Source organism: Diabrotica undecimpunctata, chromosome 3 (assembly GCF_040954645.1).
Source record: "Diabrotica undecimpunctata isolate CICGRU chromosome 3, icDiaUnde3, whole genome shotgun sequence".
Taxonomy (NCBI): domain Eukaryota; kingdom Metazoa; phylum Arthropoda; class Insecta; order Coleoptera; family Chrysomelidae; genus Diabrotica; species Diabrotica undecimpunctata.
In genome coordinates, this window is record NC_092805.1 from 98,926,225 (window position 1) to 98,952,579 (window position 26,355).

General features: G+C 32.2%; 1 protein-coding gene across 10 annotated transcripts in view; it reads right to left on the reverse strand.

Annotated features, from left to right (window-relative positions):
• Positions 1-12,905: 12,905 nt before the first annotated feature.
• Positions 12,906-26,355, reverse strand: part of dnc (phosphodiesterase dunce) — a 760,818-nt gene continuing 747,368 nt past the window's right edge. For all 10 annotated transcript variants that reach the window (XM_072526397.1, XM_072526398.1, XM_072526399.1 and 7 more), the window contains 2 exons: positions 17,907-18,000; positions 12,906-17,308 (listed from right to left, as the gene is read on the reverse strand). In XM_072526397.1, the coding sequence (XP_072382498.1) occupies positions 16,038-17,308; positions 17,907-18,000 (1,365 nt within the window). In that variant the 3' untranslated portion in view covers positions 12,906-16,037. The remainder of the gene's footprint in view (positions 17,309-17,906; positions 18,001-26,355) is intronic.

Here is a 26,355-nt window from a genome sequence, read left to right on the forward strand (position 1 = left end):
AGAAAGGAACGATCATATAAGCCTAATTACAACAAATAGAGTAGTAAAGACGACAAGAGACGGTTCCCCAATAGGAAGACGATCAGTAGGGAGACCACGAAAACGATGGAACGACAACTTACTGGAGGCACACTGAAAAACAGACAGAGTCATGTCTATATAAAAAGAAGAAGACTTTAAAACATACAGGTGGATCAAATAAAGATAAAAGAGCTGTAGTGGGAGTAACGGCACCAAATTGCGGTCTCCTAAAATCCCTTAGAAGTTTCCCTAATATCTTTTAGACAGAAATGCAGACGAAGTATATATCAATGACCAGGATTACCTCAGTAGCTATATCGGTAGGGTAAAGGTCTACATTATTTCATACATTTAAACTACTTTAAAGGGCGCTGAAGTGTTTTATAAGGTGTGAAGCTTTATAAGTTAAAGTTTTTGGCAAACAAGCTCGTAATAGACTGGCATCAAAGAACAAGATATCCTATACTTATTTGGAGATCATAAATAGGCAACGCAATGAAGCAGTAAAAAGCCCCAAAACCTACCAAATTTTTGCAGTTGGATAGACCTCAGGAGCCTCGAAATTTTGTATCGAGTTTTCACAAAACTCTCGAAGAGAAGGCCCGTCTCGGGCACCAAGTATATCGCACAGCATCATCGGCATCATATTAGTGTTCAGAAATCCCTGAGTAACGAGTTTGCATTTATTTGTATCGAATTTCCACAAAAACTCCAGCAGACAAGGACCTGATACACCAAATGCCTCGGGGACCATTGCCGTCATGATATTCGTGTTCGTGTTTGAGATTCGTTCCCCAAAAACCCCCGAGTAGTAACATTGAACTGATTTCCGTCAATTATTTCCGATTTATAAATTTATCATTTTTTATCACTTCAAAATACACTTTGGAAAATGAATTTTCCTTGTTCAAAAATGCAATTTTCATTTGCACTTTCCACTGTTTCAACGAAACATAAGTTTCATTGAGATCCATCCAACTGCAAAAATTTGGTAGTTTTGTTGCCTCGCCTAAACGGAATGAGGGGAGATGAGGAAGATGAAATTTGACAAAACAAGAAGTAAGATTGTTATTGGGTACGAAACCTCTTATGGACTAACTAAAAGGCCCTTAAAAATGAAAAAAATAATTATTACATTATTGGCTTACTAGAACAGGACCGATACAAGTCAATCTGTTTATAAAACCTCAAAAGTGTCTTCCCAAACATTAAATGGGAATCAGGTCTTCTCAACGGACTGCTATTTGAAGTATCATCTGAATAAGATTGGTAAGTCACACAGTAACTGTTTTTCTGTGAAAATAGAACAAGAAACAGTGAAACATACTGGGTGTATGAACATATTACTTTGCTGGAAAAACTTCCTGGAATGGACTAATGTTACATTCCCAGAGATAAAGAAGATACCATTAGAAAGTTGAATCTAGGGTTCCAGTGGTTGAGGGTTATGCATAAGAGATCTTATTTGTTCGAGGTGCAGAGAGGCTAAATAGTCTATGTACCCTTCCACACTCTACAACTTAGAGATCATTGGTAGCTGGTACATATGTGTATAGTGCGGAGCCCATTGGGGCACCATTTATTTGTCTGTAGAATTGATTTCGGAAGGTGAAATAAGTGTTAGACATACAATATTTAATGAGAGATAAGTGGTCTTGCTGGATACTGTATTTAGGTTTCAGAATGTTTAAAGTTTCGTCTATAGGAATGTTTGTAAAGAGTGAAATGTTGTACTAGAATATCTGACCGTGAAATAGGGTATTGTTTAAGAAGTTCGATGAAATGAAAAGAATTTTTGTTGTAGTTTTGGCCAAGCACTTGGTCAATGGTTGTGTAGGGCAGTTGTATGCACTGACATCGGGTTTGTTAATTTTGGGTAGGCCATATATTCAAAGTGGTCCTATATTCAGAGATTGTTTTATGTAAACAGAAAGAGAGGTTTTATTTATAATGGCTTTTGTTATTTTCTCCAGATAGGTTGTTGGATTATTAGGAATTGGTCTGAAGTCTGGAGTATTAATAAGATTTGAGAGTTTATTAATGTAAGAAGTGTTTAGGATGAATGATGGTGATGATTTTTCGGTGGGAAGAATGAGTAGATTTGGATATGACTGAAGTTCTTTCAGCACTTTTTTCTCGGATTAGCCAATGTTCGGACTAGGAGGATTTGAGTTTCTAAGAACTCTAGCGATGTCTTGTGTAGTTATTTCAGCATCTTCGAAAGGTAAACTGGAGATGGTTTCTTCAGGTTGACAGATGATTGTCTCAGTTGAAATGTGACTTAAGGTAACAGAGTAATTGAAACCTTTTGCTAAAGCTGGAGAGGCAATGGTCGAAATAGGGGTATGAAAAAAGTTATGAACCACTGTAGTGGGTTTCAACGATGCGGTTTTTGGAATTTTTTCCGCAATTAGATGCGCTAATTTGCGCTTCTGAGTTTTAGTTTTAGATTCGAAAGTGTTTAGAGTTGTCTGTGTGTCCCATAATATAGGATGTACATTGAGAGAATGAATAGATGAGTAGATATTGAAAATATTGGTATTTGTGATCTTTGTATCTAGTTTTCGTCTAGTGGAATGAATAGCTTCACGGAAAAGCGCCAAACTGGTCTTTATAAGAATTTGCGATAGAAGCAGAAGAAGACTGGTGTTTGAGTTTTAGAAATTTGGAAATGACTTTATGGTCTCCGCAGGCTTTAATGAATATTAAATCATAAAGAAGACGATTCTTACATTGCAGCAGATTGTATATGATTTAGTCAGCTGGTACCGTTTCTCGACATTACCATACGGAAAAACCAATCCCAAGGTTTTTATCACTCTGTTTATCGAAAACTTACCCATACCAATCGTTACTTGCATCCACTCATCAAGTGGATCCATCATCCACTTTCACAAATTAATTCAGTCATTAAAACCTTTGTCTCCAGATCAATACGCCTTTGCGATGATGCAATAGGAGCATCCACAGACATCATAGTGGTACCTCGTCGCCGAAAAGATTTCTTTTCTTTCTGTAGGAGCGTTCGAATTTCATGGAATCCTCTAGCAGGGAAATGTTTGCTTTATACTGATAACCTATTCTGCGTGTATAGATCGGTAGCAGTTTTTCAGTGATTTTAGTTTATGTGCTCACAATTTTATTTATATTTGCTTTATTAATTGTTTTTCAAACTTTATATTTTACAAGACTAAAGAAGAGACATTAAATATTACAAAAAAGAACTTGGTAAATATTTTTATTAAAACTGAACCGGCGTATTGATATACCTAAAATAAATATTTTCTTGTTTTCATTTTTCCAATAAATTTTAGAAACATTTATTTTTTGGTACCTACCTGAGAGTATAAAAATAAAACAAATTTCTTGATTTATTAAAAAACATATTTATTCCCAAAACAACATTAAAAATAGACATTATTTTCGGTTTAATATTTTTCAAACCAATCTCCTGGATGTAAATTATTGATACCAGGACATCCGGATATGTTTTGTTTAATATGTTCAACTGTTTTCATTTCAGTATTGATTAGAAAAAATAAATAATATGAACCATTGACGATTGATGAATGTACCGGAAGTATACGGGAATAAAAGAATAATGATTTTAGAAAGAACCTAAACCTTGTATCTATCTGTCTCTCTATTATGGCATATTCTATACATTTTTGGTCATTACCTTTCTATTTCTTGTCTCCTTCACTAATCTTTATCCAATGGTAGTATCACCAATCTTGTTTAGGTGTATATTATTTTTAATTTTTTCTTTCAATGGTTTCTTTAAGTTTCGGCTGAATCTTGATGTTTATAATTAGATGTTGTAACCAAACTTCTTCTTCTTCTGGTGCACTCCATTACTGGAGGTTTGCAATCACTGCATCAAAATGTTTTCTATTCTGCGCCACTCTTAGTAATTTGTTGAACGTTCATGCTCGTCCAAGTTCTGATATTGCGAAGCCATCACATGGATCTTCTGCCGACTCATCTTCTGCCCTCTTTCTTTCAATTATTATTCGTAACAGGTTGTATTTGTCAGTTCTCATTAGGTAGCCTAGGTACGAGGTCTTTCTTTTCTTAATCGTTGTCATAGGTTCTAACTCTCTATCTACAGTGTTTAATACTGTTCGATTCGTAATGTGTTGTGTCCATGATATTCTGGGCATTCTGCGACAAAGCCACATTTCAAAGGCTTCTAGCCGTCTCACAGTGGTCGAAAATTCAAATTTAGGAGGACTTGTTGAATTCGGTATGATATCTTTTTTAAGGCAATTTATTAAGAACAAGTAACGGTCACAAATTGTTAAGATAACATCAGGAAAATAGTTAATATTAATGTCGTTCAATTATACAGGGTGTTTCATAATTATTGTTATATTTAGCTGGCCGCAATAAGGATAATACATATATTACAATAAAAAGGAACTTATTCTTTATTTTTCTTAGGAACTTGTTTTCAATAATCACTTAAAACAAATCACAGAATTCTAACAAAAATGAATAAAATACAATTATGAAAAACCCAAAGTAATAGCGAATTATAAACGTTTACCAAGCGTGCATATCTAGAGTCCAAGAAACATAATAAAATTATTAATAAAAATTTACTTTACTCAAAAACGTCATTGTCACTTTCGAGGCTACTACAGCATGAAGTCACCGAACAACATAAAGTATCCGAATCTTCTTCTTTTACTGACATTGAAGGTGTTTGATGGCTAATTTCTGATGCACGACGAAAGTCCAAAACTTCTTTAGATAGATGATTTACTTTTCTTTTCGGCAATGGTCTTAAATGTGAAATAACCATATCTGAAGATAATAATAACGCATGAAGAAGGTCTTCTATATTTTCTTTTCTTCTTCATAAAGCGTAACTGAACAAAACTTGTACTTGTAGTCCCGTTGCGATTACTTGACCTTGAGAAAGTTTCTAGGAAATAGATAAATTTTTTGGAACCGACTAAGGTACGCATTTTACTTTTCAAATATAATAATTAATAGATGTTTCTTAGAAGTTGTTTTTGTTAGATGTCCTCCTAAATTTGAATTTTTGACCACTGGCGCGTCTCATGGTATTTAATTTTAATGTCCAGGCTTCAACTCCATACAGAAGGACTGAGCAAACGTAGCATTTAATAACTCTAATTCGGATGTCTAAGCTTAATTATCGGTTATACATAATTTCCTTCCAGTTATTGTACATGTTACTAGCCTGTTCTCTCGGTGTTTTATTTCTATATCTCTATCCCACTTATCATTTAGTACTACTCCTAAGTATCTGATGAATTTGTGAACTTGTTCTAATTGAGTGTTATTTACGTCAATGCGACAATCATCATCGGTTTTGCTAATCACCATTACTTTTGTTTTTTGAAGATTTATTGAGTTCCTTTGCTTCACTTGCATTATTGACTCTATCTAGTATATTTTGTAAGTTTTCTATGTTTTTCTGCTTTCATAACGGTATCGTCTGCATATCTGATATTGTAAGTTAAAGACCAATGGAGACATGACTGCCTTGTCGGACACATCTTTGTATACGGACTCTATTAGTAGTGTGGTTGGAATATTTGAAGGTTGCTTCTTGGTTCCAATAAAGGTTTTGAATTTATGCGGAGATCTTTTCCGTCTAGCTTTATTTTCTGTAGTTCATACAACAATTTTTGAGGCTTGACTCTATCAAAAGCATTCTGGAAGTGATGAAACAGAGATATACATTGTTCTGGTGATCGAAGCATTTTTGAATGAGTGTTTATTTCGCAAACAACGCCTTTCTTGTTTCCAGGGCCTTTCTAAATCCAAACTGAGAGTTACTTATATAGTAACGAAACTAAAGAAAGAGAATATGGTTCTGAAACTTTCTTGTTAAATGTTTTATGGTGAATACTATGAGTTCATTTACTAATACAAATATGGTATTTCCACTTGTTTGAGACCTCTTGTCGGACTGATATATTTATCCAAATATACCTACAACCGTATAAATATATTGGACAGGAATAATACCTTAACAATGGCTGATATCAACATTGATACTATACCGAAAAAGAATATTATCAAAGGACAATCCAAACATCAAACGGTATATATTACGGGTCCATATATTATTTCCCATCTTCTTTAATGTATATAGTTAGGCCATATTTCAAAAAGTTATACTTAAATAACCAGAGAGAAGGAAAACATAATAAATGGAGAAGTTGTTAGTAATTTACGTTACTCTGATGTTGCGGAAAGTTTAAATGATTTATAGTTAAATTCAAACAAGTTTTAAATGACAAGCAATTTGCTTTAGACTTACTATTGAACTCATTGGTTCTGCAACTTTTTTAATGCTTTTTGTTGAGCTGCACCTCACAAAATTAAAGATTTTGATTACGACACTATTGTACTGCACAAAGATAAATATTTTTGTACTGCAGCATACATTTTTTCCTTATATCAACAAGCAAATCATTCAATTTCCGAATAAACTACTGCTCTAAAGTAAGCTACTCTTGAGTGTCAATTTATTTCTACGTGCGAATGTCAAGCAAAAGGAAAAAAGGGTTTTTCTCAGAATCTTCAGTTATCGACAGTAAAGAATTTTCGTCAAGTAACACTTCTTTAGATATCAACAAAGTCAATCCATCTAGACACAGATCAAATTTAAATTCAACATTTCATAATAGGAAGCGTTCCCAATCTGGGTCAAGAATCAATCTTGAATTGAGGATATACAATCGATGCCTACGATGTGGTAAACAACATTTTGTTAAAAACTGTAAAATCTATCCTGATCGACTTCATGAAAAGTTTGAAAATAATATGGTCACGTGATTTCAGTTTGCATTTCAACGCTTTTATGAAACAAAAATAAATTTAACTCAACCCATCACTGAATGAATATCAATTATCAACCAGCTAAACAGAAAAGAGGATATTTTTCGCATTAATAAAATTTTAGACATTTACGAAAATCAATCTTACAGAAATACTAAAAAAATTTTTGTCACACTGCTTATTGAAAACAAGTCGATTCGGGGCAGGATTTAATCAAAATTTTAACAACTAAAGCTTGATTTATCACTTCAAAATCTGATATTGAGATCATATACAAAAAACGTATTTTATCCCCTGGGGAAAACAAGAATATCAATACAATATGAAAATAAAATTTGAACAGAAGAATTTAATGTAGTTATTATTGAATTGTACTCTAATTATTTGTTATCACAATAATAGTTAGCCATAATATCAAGAACCTCCCCTACATCTTCTGTCGTCTATCCAATATTCAGTTCCTCCAGTTAATTTACATCCAAACCCTATCAATGAAAATGTAGATCCAATGATAGAACCTGATCATCCTGATAATCAACTGTTACCCATTAATGAACCTGCTGAAGAACGTACTTCTTCTTATGGTGCCGTGCACCTATAGTGCGTTGGCGAATTATCTTAAGGTCAGACGTCTGTCTTTTGCGGCATGCAAAAGTTCGAAAGTGTTAGTTACGCCTGTCCAGTTCTTTATATTTCGCAGCCACGACATTTGTTTGCGACCTACTCCTCTCTTGCCCTCAATCTTTCCTTGGATAATTAGTTGAGGGATTGCGTATTTTTCCCCTCTCAGGATGTGGCCCAGGTATCCAATCTTTCGTGCCTTGATCAAGCTGAGCAATTCTCTCTCAGTATTTGCTCTTCTTAGGACTTCCTCGTTTCTCACCCTATCTGTCCATGGTATGCGGAACATTCTTCGCAAGGTCCACATTTCGAAGGCTTCCAACTTGTTAATGGAAGATATTTTCAACGTCCATGTCTCCATGCCGTATAACAATATGGACCATACATAGCACTTAACCATTCTGTAACGGAGATTGAAGGAAAGATTGCGGTTACAAAGTAGCGGTTTAAATTTAAGAAAAGCTTGTCTTGCTTGTTCGGTACGGCATTTTATTTCTTGTTTAGGATCCTATTGGTCATTCACCATCATTCCCAAGTATTTGAATGTTTTCACTTGTTCGATTGGAGCATTATCTACGTGCAGTTGTACTCTGAAAAATGCGCCCTTTCTTATTGTCATGCATTTTGTTTTTCCAGCATTTATCTTCAGGCCATATGTTTTTCCTGTGGTGTTTATTTTATTTAGTATCAACTGCATATCATGTTCGTTATCTGTGATTATTGCGGTGTCGTCAGCGTAACGAATGTTATTTATCGGGTACCCGTTGACCTTTATACCACAATCAGTGCCTTCAAGTGCCTCTGCAAAAACATTCTCCACATAGAGGTTGAACAGCATAGGAGACAAAATACACCCCTGTCGCACCCCTCGTAAAATTTCGAATTCCTCTGTGTTTGTTGATTTGTTCAGCCTCACACGTACTACTCTTAACAATTCACCACAGCAGCCGCATAGACCTGAACATCCGCAAATAAGAAGATCTGAACGAATTCGAAGTCCCAATTAAAGAATTCAGAATTACATTAATTAATTCTTTTGTTTTTTTTTGTTCAAAATAACGTGGATGATTATAATATTCAAATCCACTAGGAAACTAAGTTCCTGTAGCTGGCTGTATACAATGTATCACAATTTTTTTTTTAATCTTTAGTAAAAGGTGTAATAATAAAATACCCAAACGGGCTATATCACAAATACAGAACATTTTCGGAATGTAAATTCCATCATCAGTGTAACAAAGTATACATGCTATGCGCCACTAAAATATATGGGTGAAAACCCTTTAAATGTTATTAATTTATAAATATGTTACATTATATGTTATTAAAAATTAGGATGTTTAAGTTACCGTTGGAATTGGTAACATGACAACGTATGGCTCTACATCGGTTACATGGTCTTGAGATAAAGTGTCTTCGAGGACCTGTTGATAACAACTAAAAAAAAAAAAATTTGTTTATAATATTGTCCTTTATTATAGGATCACCCCAAAATGTTTATATGTTTTGTTATGTCATATGAATATGTTAATACAGTTAACATATTATGATTTAAAAAATCGTCTAATTATTTTATCGTGTCTGACAACTCGTCAGACAGTTACAATATTAACCGAAGATCACCCATTATCAGCAATACAGAATAGTTTGAACTATGTATCACGAATCATTAACTAATAATTCTTGTACAGGCATGTAAGTAGTATTTTGTTTGTTACTAATTTATTACAATTCAATAGATTATCTCTTACCAATTTGTGGGTTTTTACTTTGTCTGCTTAATCAATTTTATGCACATTAATAAACACAGACATGTAATAATATTTTTATAATTACTATAATTACTATAACTTTTTTGATCTTTATCTTTATAAGACAGCACCCTAATATGGGATTTTTATAATTTGAGCGTTTAATTTACTTTGTACCGTTTGACCTGAAGATGCTTTGCAAAGTGTAGAAAGCGAAACCGGTCGTTTTGGTAGTAAAATTAAATTGATTGTAAGTCTTATTTTATTTTTTTACCTATTTAAAAATAAATTAATCTTTCAGTGAAATTTCGAGTTTCCGAACCTTGGACATCTCAAAAAAGACAAGTAAAACATGGCCTAGAAGACAACAAGACAGAGCTTTACTCAACTAAAAGACAAATGAATTTCAAAAAAGGAGGACATGTTGTCTCTGCTACCTTACATACCCCCTATTCATCATGGATACTTCAGAAACCTTCCAGGGAATCAGCCAACTCGTCAAACATCTCGCTCAAATCTCTATATATTAAACTGTCTGTTATGCAGGACCGGTTCTAGGGTTTTGAGCGTCCCGGGTAAAACAAAATTTGGCGCCCTCTCCTACAAAATATATAAATTTACTGCAAATTAAAAAAAAAATGTTAAAAAGGGACAAAAAACCAACCATGCATAACTTTCCAATGAGAAATGCAAAAAAAAACATACACGAAAGCTAAATGTTTTGCAGAACATTTAAGAAACATATTCCAGCCAAACGAGGGAGATGACCTCGAGAAAATTAATTGTATAATTTGAAATAAAGACGTCCAAAGGGGATAAATGAAAATTTGTCTTAGAAAAGCGCCTAGTTTCGTTCTCATAACAGAAGAAATATTAAAAAAGCTTCCAAAAAAATTTATAATGAAAATGACTCACTTAATAAATGCATCATTCAAACTTCAAAATACCCATTTACTGGAAAATTGCGGAGTTCATAATGATAGCAAAGTCAGCTACACCGCAAAATGAAGTATCATCATTATAGACCTATATCTCTGTTACCTATACTATCGAAAGTATTTGAAAAACTATTGATAAAAAGATTAAAATCTATAATAGGTGAAAGGAACCTCATACCACTCTATCAGTTAGGTTTAAGGAAAAATCATTCGAACTTGGATCAAATACAAAGAACGACTAATTTAATAGAAAGAGCACTGGAATGAAATAGGATTTGTTTAGCCGTCTTTCTTGATGCTGCTCAAGCTTTCGCTCGAATATTGAATATAGCATAAGGTCCTCATTCAGAAACAAAATGAGTACTACCAAAACAATACTATTAATGATTAGAATCTTGCATTTTAAACAGGATCTTCAGAGTCAAGCTGAAGGAGGCCTATTCTGGACTGAAAGAAATCAAAGCGGAAGTAACGCAAGATAGTGTACTGAGACAGCTACTCTACCTATTATACACTAACGACATTTTAGAAATTGAAGATGTGATAGGCACTTTCGCTGGCGATCAAACTATCCAATCATATCAGTTGAAGACTACCATGAAAAAGCTGCAGAAGAATTGCAGATCTCAGTGAATAAAATTAATTTTAATGGGAGTCAGCCTCAATTGAAGTTTAAAATAAGTTTATTGACGTTTCAATTTCCACTTCGGAAATCGTTCTCAAAATACAAACATTAATAAATTAAACTAATTTTGTTTTTTGTTACTTGGTGAAAATTTTTTCTAATAATTAAATTTTATCTCACTCATTTATATTGACAATTCAGACCTATTATACATTTTAAAGTAGACGACTTTAAAATGATATTGCCAATATTGTCGAGTTGCGTTCCTGGGACGGCTTTATTAAAATTTGTTCAATGTATTAATGTTTGTAATTTGAGCACGATTTCTGAAGTGGGAATTGAAAAGTCAATAAACCTATTTTAAATTTTAATTGTGGCTTATTTCCATTAAAATAATAATTACTTTAAGACGCCACATGAAAATAGCTTTAAAACAATATTAAAATAAAATCAATTATAGGACAAAAAATAGAAAATTAAAATTAATGCTACAAAATCAGTACGTGTCAACTTCATCTATAAAAGAGAGTGATATCAGCCTATTAGAATAGATAACATACATATCCCTGTTGCAGATTCTGTAAAATACCTGGGTTGCATTTTAGTAAGAGATTGGGTTGGAAAGTTGACATTCCTGGATGCTTAGAAGAAATTCTAAACTATCCATTGATAACAAACTACAGATTTACAAACAAATACCAAGACTAGTATGAGCATTCGGCACATAGCTCTGGGAATTGTTTCACTAAAAACAACATTAAAGTAATATAGAGGTTTTAGAATAGGGTATTTAGGATCAGCGTTGATACTCCATGGTTCGAAAAAAACAGCTGCCTCCACCGAGATCTGAAAATAGAGACAGTAAAACGAATAATCGCCAAATGTGCTAGCAGACATGAACAATGTCTATTTCATCATGTGAATATCTAGACCATCCGACTCATCGACAACACAGATATAGATAAAAACGCTCAAGAGGACCAAACCCATCGAGTTAGTAAAGTGAAAATAATTATTGTAAAAGCAGATCACTGTAGCTTCATATATCTGTGTAAAGTATAAATATTAATGTGTTAGTACCTATAGAAACATTATCTCTTTAAATGACAACTGTGACAATTTAGGTTAAAATAGAACTGCGCTCATTAACCTTCCACGCAACCACAAATCCTACGACCACTTGTTATAGAAAATGACGTCATCGAAACAGTTAACGAATTTGTATACCTGGAAGCACTCGTTAACACTAACATAATCTCACCGCAGAGATAAACCGAAGAATTTGCATGGTTAACAGATCCTTTTTTGGGCTCAATTTCCTTCTTAAATCTTCAATTATATCGAGAAATACAGAGGTAAAACTCTACAAAACAATATCACGCCCAGTCCTAACATATGGTTCAGAGACCTGGACTCTAACAAAAAATAATAAAAACATGTTAGGTTGTTTTAAAATAAAAGTAAATTTATGGAGCGGGGAATGACAATGGAGTGTGGAGAAGACGATATAACTTCGAACTTTACCAGGAACCAGATATCGTAAAATATATTAAGATAGGACGTTGGAGGTGGGTTAGGCATGTAATGAGGATGGAACAAACTGACAAAACTAGAAAAATGCTCCTTGATAGACTTATTGGTCAGAAAAAAAAGAAAAAAAGAGGAAGACCCAGAACAAGGTTCCTTGATAACATCGATGAAGACATGAGAAATATGGGAATACGTGCTTGGCGGAGGAAGGCGATGGATAGGGACGACTGGAGAGAAATTCTTGAGGAGGCTAGGACCCAGCAGGTTTTTAAAGCCAGAATGATGATGGTGATCAAATTGTAGTACAAAGTATCTTTAACTTGTTGGTTTAATAAAAGAAATATCTCATGAAAAATGATCAATTTTAATTTATATAATCTAAAAAACAATGCATGTAAAAAATATTTTATTTTTATATCGGCGCCTCGGGCAGTCGCCCGGCTTGTCCGCCTCTTTATCCGGCACTGCTAATAAGTGAGGTCTCCCTAATAATCCTAAGCAATTTTATGTGAAAATCATCAGTTATTCAGTCTTCTTAAAATTTTCCATGCTGAAACTTTTTTAACAAATTTCGACGAGGTAAAAGAAAGTAAGAAATATAATTGAGAGAGCTTTTATTTTATGTAACATAGCTGACATGACATATATTACCTATACATACAGAGGGCTGAGTATTACACATACAAGATATGAACTATATATACAAAGATGTTCTTTTAGCAGGGAGAGTATCTTTCTAATTATAAGGCGTGTGACAATGAGGGTTTGTTAAAAGGCCAAAAAATTAAGGTAGACATCAACCTGATAGCCAAATCGACGATTGTTAATTTCTACACAAAGGACAAAAACAGTGATATTTACAATCATAATTACAGGTAGTTTTGATAAAGAACTGACAACATAAAGTGGTTAAATTTAAAATAAAACAAAGTGACTAAAACTTTTAAATATTTACAATCAGTTCTACTAACAAATATTTCCAGGCTTTAATTTAACTTCTAAATATGATAAATTATTCGGAGACATCACCGATTCAAACATCGTGGTGTCTACATTAAAAACCATACATTTCTCAGGTTTTTAGCTTATTGAGCTCTATTTACCCATGAAATATTATCTTTATTACACGACGTATATTTGTCAGTTTTCGGTCTACAAATATGTATTTTTATCACTCATTCTATTATTATATTTACTGAAATATTTATTTGACTCTTTTTATTAGATGCACGTACTATTGCGAAAGTCAAACGAAAAGAGTGGAAATCGTGAAAACTCCAAAGCCACTATGCAGACACAAGAAAACAGCGTGAAAGCATTTCATTTCTAAAAAGCAGTAGTAGACTTTTATTCTCTTTTATTGCTACAGTCAGTTCGATTGTAATCTTTCATTAGGTACAATTTTATACAACGGTATTTCGTTCAAGATATTCAAACCATCCCTAATACAACTCATCTCTATTGGCTATAAGTTAAGTGCCAAGAAGTTTATATACATAAATTTAGTTTGATGTAAAATCGTTGATCCAAGGTGAAATACTTAATTTAATGTTGTGGTTATTCAAAACGATAACCGGATAATTCGAGAAGGAAGATTCAATTTACTAGAACTGTTTTTAAAGGATGGGGAATTATTCTTCTCAGTTCTCATACCTTATTTAAAGTGTAAGTATTATTTTTTTCTGCCAGTGTTACTTATAAAGCCACAAATTTTATTCTGACAAAAATTCCTCACCCATATCCTGAAAATACAATTATAAACGCTCATCGTTGTGAACTCTTTTATAATTAAAGTTTCCAATATAACAAAGATGCCGGCCTAATACCTAGCAATGAACATTACAGGTTATTAGAGGTAAATATGCTATAGGAAAAATGTCTTAACTGTATTTCTGATTCTACAACCTCAACTCGATTATGTTTTGATCTGTGTTTAACCCTTCCAATAACGTAAGGGCATATCCACTCTTTAACACATAATCTGCCCATCACAGCTATGATATACCACGTTTTTTATTTTCAGTAAATTGTACATAAGTTATGCTTCCTATCATTTTAATTCAAGTTCTATGTATTCAGTTATACATTCAATTATGAAAAACTGCTTAAAATACTTATTACCACCACTCAATGTCATATACGAAATATGTCAAAAACTGAATCTAAAGACAGTAGATTGAAGTGTTTTTGACCGAGGTTAAAAACTGATTAGTACATCTTTGTTTTATTGTCGATGGAAACTCATAAATACCTACCAATTTATATTAGGTATTAAATTATATTTGGTCGTTCAGACCTATGTGTTGCTGCACTTTAATCTAGTGATTATTATAATAAACTCTAGAATACTTCTTACTTTATAGGCAATCATACAATCGCATCAGGTCTAACGTCGCTTTTTGCTTGCGTGCCCATTATCTGCTGTATTTAAATTGTAGGAAAGAGACCAATTTGATATTTGATTTTCTTTGGAACTATCATCAATCTTTCTAGTTACCTCTGATTTGAGTGTTATGTTTTTAAGATCTTATTTGATCTTATTTCTAAATCATAAACTTCTTGCCCAGACTGGACATGTAAAACAATAGTATTTGTTATTAATTTATTTCTTTACGATGTTCCTGACATTTAAATGCCTTCCTTGTGTTTTAATAACTTGTTTATTATTTACGTGTTTTATTTTTGTCTTTTTCACATAAATTTCAATCACCGTCGTCATATGGTTGTCGACAACAGTACAGATAGGATATTAAAATATTAAAATTAACAAAACAAACTGTGCTTAATAAACTTTCTAATATATTTTTATTTAGCCTAATTATTAGTAAACAAACATATGTTAGTTCATAAATATTAACTTTTTGGTAAAAATCACAAATGCAAAAAAATTTCTCTAATTAACAATATGTATATCTCTCATTCTTTAACAAATAAAAAATATCTATATCTACCAGAAATGTTTTCATAAAACCAAAACAATTATTTGACGCTTTGTCCAAAAGCAACATTAATAATATTATCATCATATTTTGCAGCCTATGCAATTTTCAATAAATGTTTCAATTTTTACGTCGCTTCTAAATCTGTTTTAATGATAATGTTCTTTGGGGCCCGACTAGTGATAGAAGGTATCTTTTTTTATCTTATGTAAACAGTAGTTATCTTAACGTATGAAGATTTATACCGCTATTTTATATAAATAAAAACTACACTGACATGCCTATATTTGTATTGAAACACTGTAAACCGACTTGCTATTACAGTCATTTTGAAATTAACAATACTTTACAACACGGTTTACATTTTAACAATACGGTTTCAAAATTCATAAACATAAAAGATTTACAAATTACTATTTTTTCTTAAAAACAGTTTAGTTTATGTTTAGGGATGGTTATGAACCTGTTGAAAAGTATATCCTAGATTATTTAAGCTTACGATTTGGCCATGAAGCGATATATCTACCAGATTTGCTAAAAAACCGAACAAAAAATTGAAAAAAGAGTACACTCCCAGGAACTCTGCGATATATAAGAACAGGCTGGCATCTCAGCCCGAAAAATTCAAAATTTCAGTCAAGCATATATTGCAAAACACAACAAACCCGCGCCTGCGCGGTGTAACGTTCATCAGTCAGTGCGCATGCGCCTGCACTTGCGCTTACTGCCTGATACGCCACCATTGCTGCACCTTTTCAGTGAGCTTTCTACAGAGGCCCCCTAGTTTCCGTCACATCGGACCTTCTTCAGATTCCCCTTCGCCTTCTTCTAAAGTAACTTGGAATCTGATGCCTGGTCGCTGGGACTCGGGAGTCTCTTCTGGAGGGGGGCTTGGTGGTATAGCGTTTTGATACCAATCGCGGTTCTCTTCTAAGGTGTCCAAAATATCCTGAGCGTCAGGATGCACTAGGTCTGCCCAAGTTTCCCATAAGGGATGTACTATGTAATCTATGAAACCAACTTGGGTCTTTTCTATTGTAGCTGAATGCCTATCGCACATGGGACTGATGTCCATTTTGGCTTCTCTTTCTTTGTCTCCCTGCTGGAAAAATTCTTCCATGAGGAGATCTACCCAACGTCTATAGAGATGTAAAGGTTTAGTAGGATTACTTAAATCTGCACAGTGCACTAAATTTTCCAAAACTTGTATTCTATCTGTGTAATTATCTAAAAGAAGTACCCCTGAACCAGCTACTTTTTTCGTTTCTACCATAGTCTTTAGATCAGCTAAAAGAGTCATATGTTTGGACATATCAGTACTAAGAACCATGTCTATGACCATCTTCCTAAGAGTTTGTCTCTGTTTTTTGGTCATATTACAGAAAATATCGCAACCATCGTTAGAAAGTAATTTAAAGGCAACAGCTAAGTGATGATTCTCTAGTACGCTTTCGTCATTATACATAAGAGCTAACTCAGAACTAGAATTAATTAGAAATTGATTGGTAAGTCCAGGATGGTCTACGTCGTGAATGCACGCTGCGAATAGAGCTGCTGTCACTTCTAGCGGTGTAAATACAGATTCTAATGCAGGAGTATTCAGTAGAACATGTGTACTTTGAGCCACATCCGCTGCGTGCAGAGAATTGTGGAAAGGATTTTCTTTCACATAATGGTCTTCTAAGGTCATCATGAAAGTTATAAACGTCTTCGGAGGGATGTTCATTGTCTTCAAGAGGTCTCTATTGTTAAAGGTCGTGTAAGCTACACAGGTTAAGGGCTTTCCGTTGCTTAACTCTCCGATGCGGAAAATATCGATGCCCCATTGATCTATCATAATTAAACTTTTACCCAATTCTTCTTCGAAAGGTGTTTCAATTCCGTGCAAAGGTAACTTCTCGCCGGTAAAAGAATTAGTGTGGCAAAGTGGTTTACGATTAACACCTGATATTTGAGACATGGTAGAATGCTGTCCTCGGACGCGTTCTTTGCGTTGAGTGGGTTTTGGGAGCTCAGGGAGTTCATCACGAAGGGAGGGTAGGTCCAATTCTTGTTGTTTATCTAAAACAAAATAAATGCTTTATTAATCATCTATATTTCGTACATATAAAATTTTAAAAATATTGTAAAGTAAGACAGTAATAAATCAAACAAGGTTGATTATGTTAGGCATTCAAAGCTGTTATGAAGTCTTTATTAATACGTTTTCCCTTCATTTGGGAATTGACGGATGATAGATGGACCAGAAAGATTCTGGAACGGTGACCAAAATAAGAGGCATACCGAAGCACAAGACGACCACCGACTAGATGGATGAACGATCTAAAGGGCATCACCACAAATGGGATGCAATAAGGTCAAGATAGAAATAGGTGGACAATTTTACGGGAGGCCTACGTTCAGCAGTGGACATATATAGGCTTATTGACGATGATGAGTCACGAACTAGATTAAGTTGGATATATTATAATCGATATCATAAAGAAAGTAAAGTAGATAATATAATCTATATTAATTGTACTTTGAGAACTACTTTTAGAGAGTTTGAACTGTAAAAATTGCACTACTTAGGAAGGATTATCGACGAGTGTCGTAACATACACATTAAAGTACAGTCGTTTCCGCATTAAACTACAGATTGATATACTTTGGTGCTTACCTAGGAAAGTGGAGCAGATATATTCCGATATTTGATTGCCAGATTTGCTAGATTCGGAGAAATGAGACAGCTCTTTATTCAGCATACGTTTAAACTGTAACAAAAAGGGAAATAATTAATTACTGACCTACACTGCTTCAATACATGAACATTTATATACAATTAAACACATTTCCATGGTCACAATGGACAAATAATGTATTTGTTCGCGTTTCGTGTCTAATTCTATTTTTAGAAATGTAGGCATATGTACCTAAAATAGCTTTTGAACTTTTAATAATAAAACATCTTTTACATTTTTAATGAACCTTTGACCCATATGAAATCGATCCAAATCTATGTACTAGATTTTATTAGTTTGTCGAATAAGTCGTTGTGCTGGATAGAATCGTAACAAATTGTCCCTTTCTTTGGTGTTGTATACCTGCTAGAAATCCATGTCTTTGTTGTCTTAGAAACACTTAGAGATATTATTGAGCTATATATTCTACGACTGAATTACTTTGAAAATAAAATATTTCCGCAAAACAAGATAAAATTTAACATCAAGTAAACCATTTAAAATTATATTTTAAAATTTTCGTAAACTCGAAAATACTGGTATACTTCATTCACAATTATAAGAACTGACTTATGCAGAATTTAAAAGTATCCCGCTGATAAAGTCGAAGCCATAAAAGGATTTGCCTCTTCAGGTAAATAGTAAAAAGGGCCGGCTTAACGAATTTTATATTTTATTTGTCATTTACATTACATATTTAATTTAAATAAATATCTAGATAATTAAGGGAAAAAATACATAAACTGATGGAGTATTAGAATTAATTAATTATTATATTTTCTGTCTCGATTCTTTATTAAATATATCCAAATTTTGAAAGTCATAAACAATTTTTGTTTTGTTAAAAAAATTGCAAGTGAAATAATAAAATGGTGAAGTGAAAATTAAAATGAATTAATGTAGATATATACATATAGCTAAATATGATTATATTTTATACTTCATGTAAGGAAAGAAGTGTTTTAATTGTTAGTAAGGTATAAAGTATGTCTGAAAAAGTTGGCAACAATGGCCTTTTAATGATGTATCAGTAGGTGCATTAATTTTTAATTTTATTTCTAATTTACCTTATTCAATACACAAAATCAACAAATGCAAAAGTATTTTTTTATTTACTTTTTACTTTAAATGTATTATTTAATTATTAGAAGGCCATGAATCTAAACTTGCACATACTTTTTAATAGCTACAAACATTTTAAAATTACATTTTCTTGCATATCTAAATTTAAAATCACTTTCCTCTTCAGTATTAATTAATAATTTTGATTTTTCCTATCTACCACTTAATATTTTATAAGATTATCTGTTAATGATTTCTATGTGATGCATAACCTTTAATGAAGAATAATTTTTTTTCGTAAAATTATTAATAAAGAATATTTCCCATTTTTTGCCAACTTTTTCAGACATGAAACGGAAAACTTAAACATAACAAGTCAACATGAATAAATATGAACCTTTTAAAACGAGTAAATTGGTACTCACCGAAGGGACCTCAGACGTTCAGATACAATTAGCGTCTCTTTGTAAAGACAATGAAGTCGACTTTACTAAAGTAACAAGACATTTACTTAACACAGACACTACACAGTGCTCCCCTGAGTTAGTGATAAGTTATAGTCTAAAAAAATCATTATGAAATTGACTGGCCAGTGTGAAAACTAGTGCCAATAAAACACAAAACACCACACAAAACATTTTCTTCGTTGAGACTTAAAATAATGATTAATAACAATAATTATGGGAAATTTGATTGTTTATAAAAAGAGTTTTTTGACATTATGCTTGAATGATAATATTTGAGCTGATTATATATACCTATATACAGTCGTGCTATGCTTGGCTATTATGCCGGTCCTGGCAGCTTTGGTAGCTGTGATAATTATACAACAATAGAGTATTTACAAGGGATTATTCAGTTTTACAGCTGTTATTAAAATAACTTTTATAATGAGACACTAAATTTCTGGATACAGTATACTCATTCCCTTTTCCCTCAGTCCCAGTGCGTTGTTGTTCCTACGAAACAGTTTGTTCGCTCATCTCTACCCGTAAGTCTACAATAAGGTTACCCAAAACCGGCAGGGCAGGTTCAGTTATGTTGAGAATCCTCTTCAAAGGACGAGACTTATGGGAGGGAAGGTAGTGAAATGAAATAAAAAATGCGCCCTATATATTCTGAGGCGACTTTGTTTAGTCCCCGTGGGATTGAAAACGAGGAAAACAAACAGAATCCAGGAAGATAAAGAATATCCGCGATGGATATTATATTTTAGGGGTTGAAAACTTATAATAAAAATTTGCGAACATTCGGTTTGTAATATATTTTCGACAACGGCAGTAAGCTTTATCGACCTCTTACAGATTGTAACACATTTGAGTGATGCTTTACCCCAATACACCTTTTTAGCGATACGCAAATTGGGATTTTTAAAGTTTTAAAATTTGTTTTAACAATAATCTTTAATTTTTGTGTGTATATTTATGCATTAAGATCGCACATATAATATATTTATACTTAATTTGAAACGACTGACTTTATTCCCGAATGTTTAAGTGATATTTCTTTATTTAATAAGTAGAACTAATGTACATCAATGTTATCCAACCTGAATGGTTAGCATTCACAAAATAATATTTAAGGATACAGGGAAGACTTAGTCATGAGAAAGAGTTATACATACTAAGTTTTCTTTTTACTAATGTGTATGATATTCTCATTTACGTTATTTTCTGTTAGTATTTCCTTTTGTGTCATCTATGTATTCTGTAGTTTGTTTTTAAAAGGAGGGTTAGTTAGCAACACCTAATATAACCTTGGCCGTAACTATCGCCCACCGCTGAAAACCTAGACTATTTAAAGGTTGTTAACTTGGATGCTGTGAGAATTCCTCGACACCTATAATAACGTTGGTAAAGTGTTTAAAAGCGATCTTTCACAGCTTTAATAGTGCTTGCTATTTTTTTTTATATTGAATCATTTCGGGGTGTTATGAAATGATTCAATTTACTGTACTATATACATATATTGACTGTATTATTACTTCATTTTCTTATTCCACTATCGCATAATTGAATATTTTCATTTTTAAATAATCGAACACCATTACTTGTTCGGTTATCTTCTTCTACAGTCAAATTTTTAAATTTAGTCACACATACCAGTACATTGTTTTTTTAATTTCTTTTAGTTAACTTATTTGTCTGTTATTTTAGTTCTCTCTTCGTTTGTTTTTTTGAAAAACTTTTTCTACCTATTTTTCAAACATATTTGTACAAAATATGGATTTTATTGTGTATCAACAAAATTTCTATATTAAATCGAGTCCTCTGTAGCACCAATAATTATTTATTGACTGAATTACCAACTTATTTTCTTTAGTATGTTATTTTTATATACATAGGTATGTTTACTTGACGAATATCGAGCGGTACGGTATGTTTATAACCTCAATTCGACTAAAAATCTGGTCTAAAAGGTTAAAAACACAACAAATTTACTCAAAGCAAACATGTCGCTCAAATATTTGCTCAAATTCATCTAACAGTATTTCCTGCTTGAAAAATATTTTGAAAAATAGTCCATTTCGTATGTTTTCATCGGGTCGTTAAAAAAAGGTTGTTCTTTACATACGTCAAGAAATCGTATTTGCTTTTCATCAAGAACTTTTATTTTTATCCAAATTTTTCCTTTGTACTTGTATCCAATTTGAACCATTAATCACGATAAAAATTACTGCAAATATACTCGCTTAATAGTTATAAAATATAACAATACTCAGATGGTGAGAGATATTTTATCAACGAAACAAATGATTTGAATATACAATAGACTTGGAAAAGTTCCATTCCGTAGCGAGCAGAGGATAAGGAGAAAAAAATCTTTTAGTAGTTATATTTTTAGTACTTGCCAGCCTTGATATTTATAATGTACATTAAATTTTTATCTACGGTTAAGTTTTTAATTCAATTTTCAGCCGAATTAGTTACGGCAATAATTAATTACTAGATGAATTTTTAATTAGCTTATGTAAAAATTATAAAAAAGTTATCGTTAATATAAATACTTGCTTTATAATTATTATTATATTTAGTTAAGATTTGAGAACTAGAAGTATAATATATGTTCTTATATGACATATTTGATCAGACCTATTTTGCCGTTTTAACTGTCTGTGCCATACATCATAAGGAAAAGTTTTCGAGTATGAAACTTAGTACATCGATTCCTCTTAGCGCAAGGAAAAATTCTAATGAATGTAGAGTTTTAGGTAGAGTAAGAAATTCGGCAAAGGCTTTCGTTGCGTCCAAAAACCCTGTCTGGTCCTTCGATACTCCATTGCTTCATTAGTTTCAATTCCTCCACATTATTTTGCATTATTGGGCATTATTGTGTCGCTAGCATTTTTTTGGATTTTTAAAGATTGATTGTTTGGTACGTAGAACATTTTGTTTATTAATTTTACCGTGTTTCACAATATTTTTATTTTTTATGTAGCTGTTCCTAAAGCAAAATGATAATTGCTTTAGAAAAAAAAAAAGAAAAGAAAAATGATAGAAATGAGTCAAAATAAGAATTACATAACCGAAATTCCATGCCTTATATGAATGAAGCAACATGTCATCAACCATAATGTTTCAACATTTTAATTCTCATTACGTGTTAAATGTTTTCATTAACTGCCTGCTTTTTTCAACACGTTGTAAACATCACTTATTCATGAATTATTGCGTTTAAAAATTTTGAACCCAACGTATTTAAAAAATAAAAACGGTATTGTCACAGGCATACTCATTTGCTTTTTATATCGATCTGATTCATCAGCGAATAATTAAGTCAACTAATTATGCGGTGACTCGTTCGATTCTGACAAAAAACTAGCAGAATCATCATACTAAAATCACTACAGTGTATATAAGAATCTCTTTCTAAAGAAACTACTTATGATGGCTTCTCAGCTTTTAAAATTAAACCACAATAAAATAGATATTTAAAAGCTAAAAAAATAATAAAAACCAATTTCATACATTCAACTTCAAGGAAATGTTAAAAGAGTAGAAAAACTAACCACCGATGATCAATGATATCTCTCTACAGTCCCGATCACGGTCATGGTTATGTCATATAGTGTCCGTCTTCATAGATCTGTCTCTGGTCATTTCTTTTAACTCGTGCATAGGTCTTTTGCATATTCCAGTAATTTAGTCGATCCATCTTGCTGGAGATCTTTCTCGTGATTTTCATAACAGGTCCAAAGTATTTTAATTGTTGGAGATGAAATTTGCTGGAAAGTTGTTGGCTGACTTTTAGCTCATTTAAAATTGAATTATTTATCCTGTGGTCGGACCACATTCTTCTCCAACAGAACATTTCACTGGCGTTTATCTTTCTTCTTTTCGCTTGTCGTAAGGTTCAAGATTTACATGCAAGATGCAAGATCAATGATACCAACACAGTAACCACAAGAAAGTAAAAAAACTAATACAATTAAGAGTTCTTATGTTCATTCTTCTGGATGAGTAAACAAATATCACATTGATTACTGGCCCAACTAATTATATTAGTCCTCTCATAATATACCCTAAAATAATTAAAAGAATGGGATAAAACAAACAAAACTAACATGGTATATTCAATAGGAGAGCTAAAACTCTAAAATTAAGAGTAATATTAACAGTCTCACTGCCAATGAAGCTATTATATTATAATCTTCCAAATATCATGCGCCGTTTCACCTAGTTGTACGCCACTGTACGAAAAGTTTCGAGCTCGCACCAATTTTTAAGCTTAATGGATAACAACATCTAAAAATTCAATATCCGCCAAGATGAGTTTATTTTAAAGCCAATAAATTTTCATTTGATCAACCACACGTTACGATCTGAAATTTTCTTCCGTTAAGTTTCCAAGATTCGAAACATGAGGTGGAAGATAATACACAAGGACCATGTGCACTCGTTACGTTCCAAAGGTCTTTGTTTCAATTTCTCCTTGAATGGAGACTATTGATTAATATTTGTGTTGCGTATTCAAGGATAGAAAGTGGGAAAACTATTTATTTATCCTTTATGGGAAAACGGTTATAAAGGTAATGAAAGTATAAAACCTTTATTTTTACAGCTTGGAGTTGGTTCAATATTTATTACTATGTGAAGAAATGTATAAAAAGAACTGTTATAAATGGAGAAATTTTATTAGGCCTGAATTAACTTAATTAACTTAGCTAAAAGACAATATTTATAGAAAGACAAAAAACAGAAATACTAAAATCAATGTTAATGTCAAATAGAAAGATTACTGAAACGTCTGACAAAATGCTTATCACTTGTAAACCTAAAAGACTATTTAAAGAAGACTTTATTATAATGTGGGTACAATTCCATCCTTTATAAACATTAAAAAATAGAATATGGTATAGAAATAGATTAACGTTAAGCCTTTACGTACCATTGTCAAACCTAGATCAAATATATCAAATTTGAGTTTTGTTAACAAGATACGAAAACGTAAGAAAGAGGACAAATGCCACTCGTATGACAATTTTACATGAACTTACGAACCGAGTTTTATATGATATTCCTAAAATTTACATACCAAACTGATTTGTATTTATATCTCTATGAAAAAACTAATATCCCTTGACCGAATTATTCAAAAAAATACGGAAAAGAGTCGTTACTGCCTTTCGACTATATTTAGATTAGATAGACTTGGTTGACTTAAGGCTTTTACATAATGGCTGATACGTATTAAAATGTATAAAGATTTATAACCAAACGTCTTCCATATCAGCAAATGGTAGTATTTTAAAAACAAAGGATTTAAACATTTTGTCGCTACCTACACGTATCATTTCGAAAATATAAAAAAATAAATCTCAAATTTGGGACTCAAAGCAGCAAATATTTTCTTCGTTTTATTTGAACGCAGATTGAAACTAAATAAAACAGTATTAAATTTATCAAAATAATAATATTTTTAAGTAATTCAATACGCAGGTCATTTTTTGTTTGCTATAATATATTTTATATACATGTTTTATGTTTTGTTTATTATTTTTCTTGTAATCTTATGCCACGATAGGTCAATACAGTTTGAATATTTTAGCAATAACATACCAATAGTTTCCTCATTTCTTTAAAATTGTTATTAAAACAACTAAGAACTGTGCCTCTTTTCTTTCTCTTTTTTTTTGCCAGAATATCCAATCTATTCACATTGTTCTGTTTGGTATATCGCTGATATCAAATATTAGATTCTCCTCAGGTTTATCAATAATAAAATCGTCGACAAATTAAAATTATTTACTACTACTTTAACATCCTTTGCACAATCTGTTTAAATCTTAAACATTAAAAGGAATTGTCGAAAATATGAATTTTATTTGTAATCGCCTTTTCTAGACAGATTAGCAAACTGGGTCAAATGCCAAAAGAAGCAGGCGCATTTTGAAATTGAAATGTATAATCTTTAGCTTCCTTAGTTTTTTTTAGTTTTCTTAGTTTTCCTTAGTTTAACGATCTTCTGAAACCCATCAGTATATCGCTACTATTTGCAATATCAAATATATTCCTTTGTTCTAGTATATACAGTAAATAATATACATTCAGTACTTACAAATATATATTTTTATTAGGTTATGTCATATGTGTTAACGTCATTCTGCAAAGCTCTATTAAACAGGTAACACTTAGATTAAAGATTTTAATTAAATCTAGTGAAAGACCAATAAAACCTCTGGTTCTTATTTCTTTTTTAATACAGGCTTTCTATTTTTAAGAACATGCTGCTAAAAACTACTAACCACCGTACTTTGTGACTAGGAAACGTCATTATAAAAAAGAATTCGAAGATTTTTAGGTTACTAAAAAACGTTTTCAATCATTCTCTTCAAGTGTATACTTACTAATTTTTACGCATTGCTATTCGCAACATCATTAATATTTACAAATATTTTTCGATAACTTTTATATTAATATTTATTTTTACAGATTAAGTTTATCACTTAATGATTAATTTATATTTATTCAAAACGATTGTTTCTTGCATATTGTGCAACTTAAAATTCATAATAAATAACACATTTTCATACCAAAAGCAGAATTAATTTTGGATGAATATTTGATTGGGAAACGCGACACCTGGTAACAAACATGTCATAAGGTAGTAAAGTAGATGAGATCTTGTCGTGCTAAAGGCGTTTTTACGCTCGGTCGTGGTTGCTACTTTCTGAGGTAAGCACAACCAATTGAAGGCAAGGAAGGCTTAACTCCCGACACTGAGGTTCCATTAACTACCTTCTCGTGAGACAAGAATGAATTAGGAACAAACAACACTAACATGGAAGAGAAACAAGGTAGCCTCAGTCATCGTCATGATCTATGG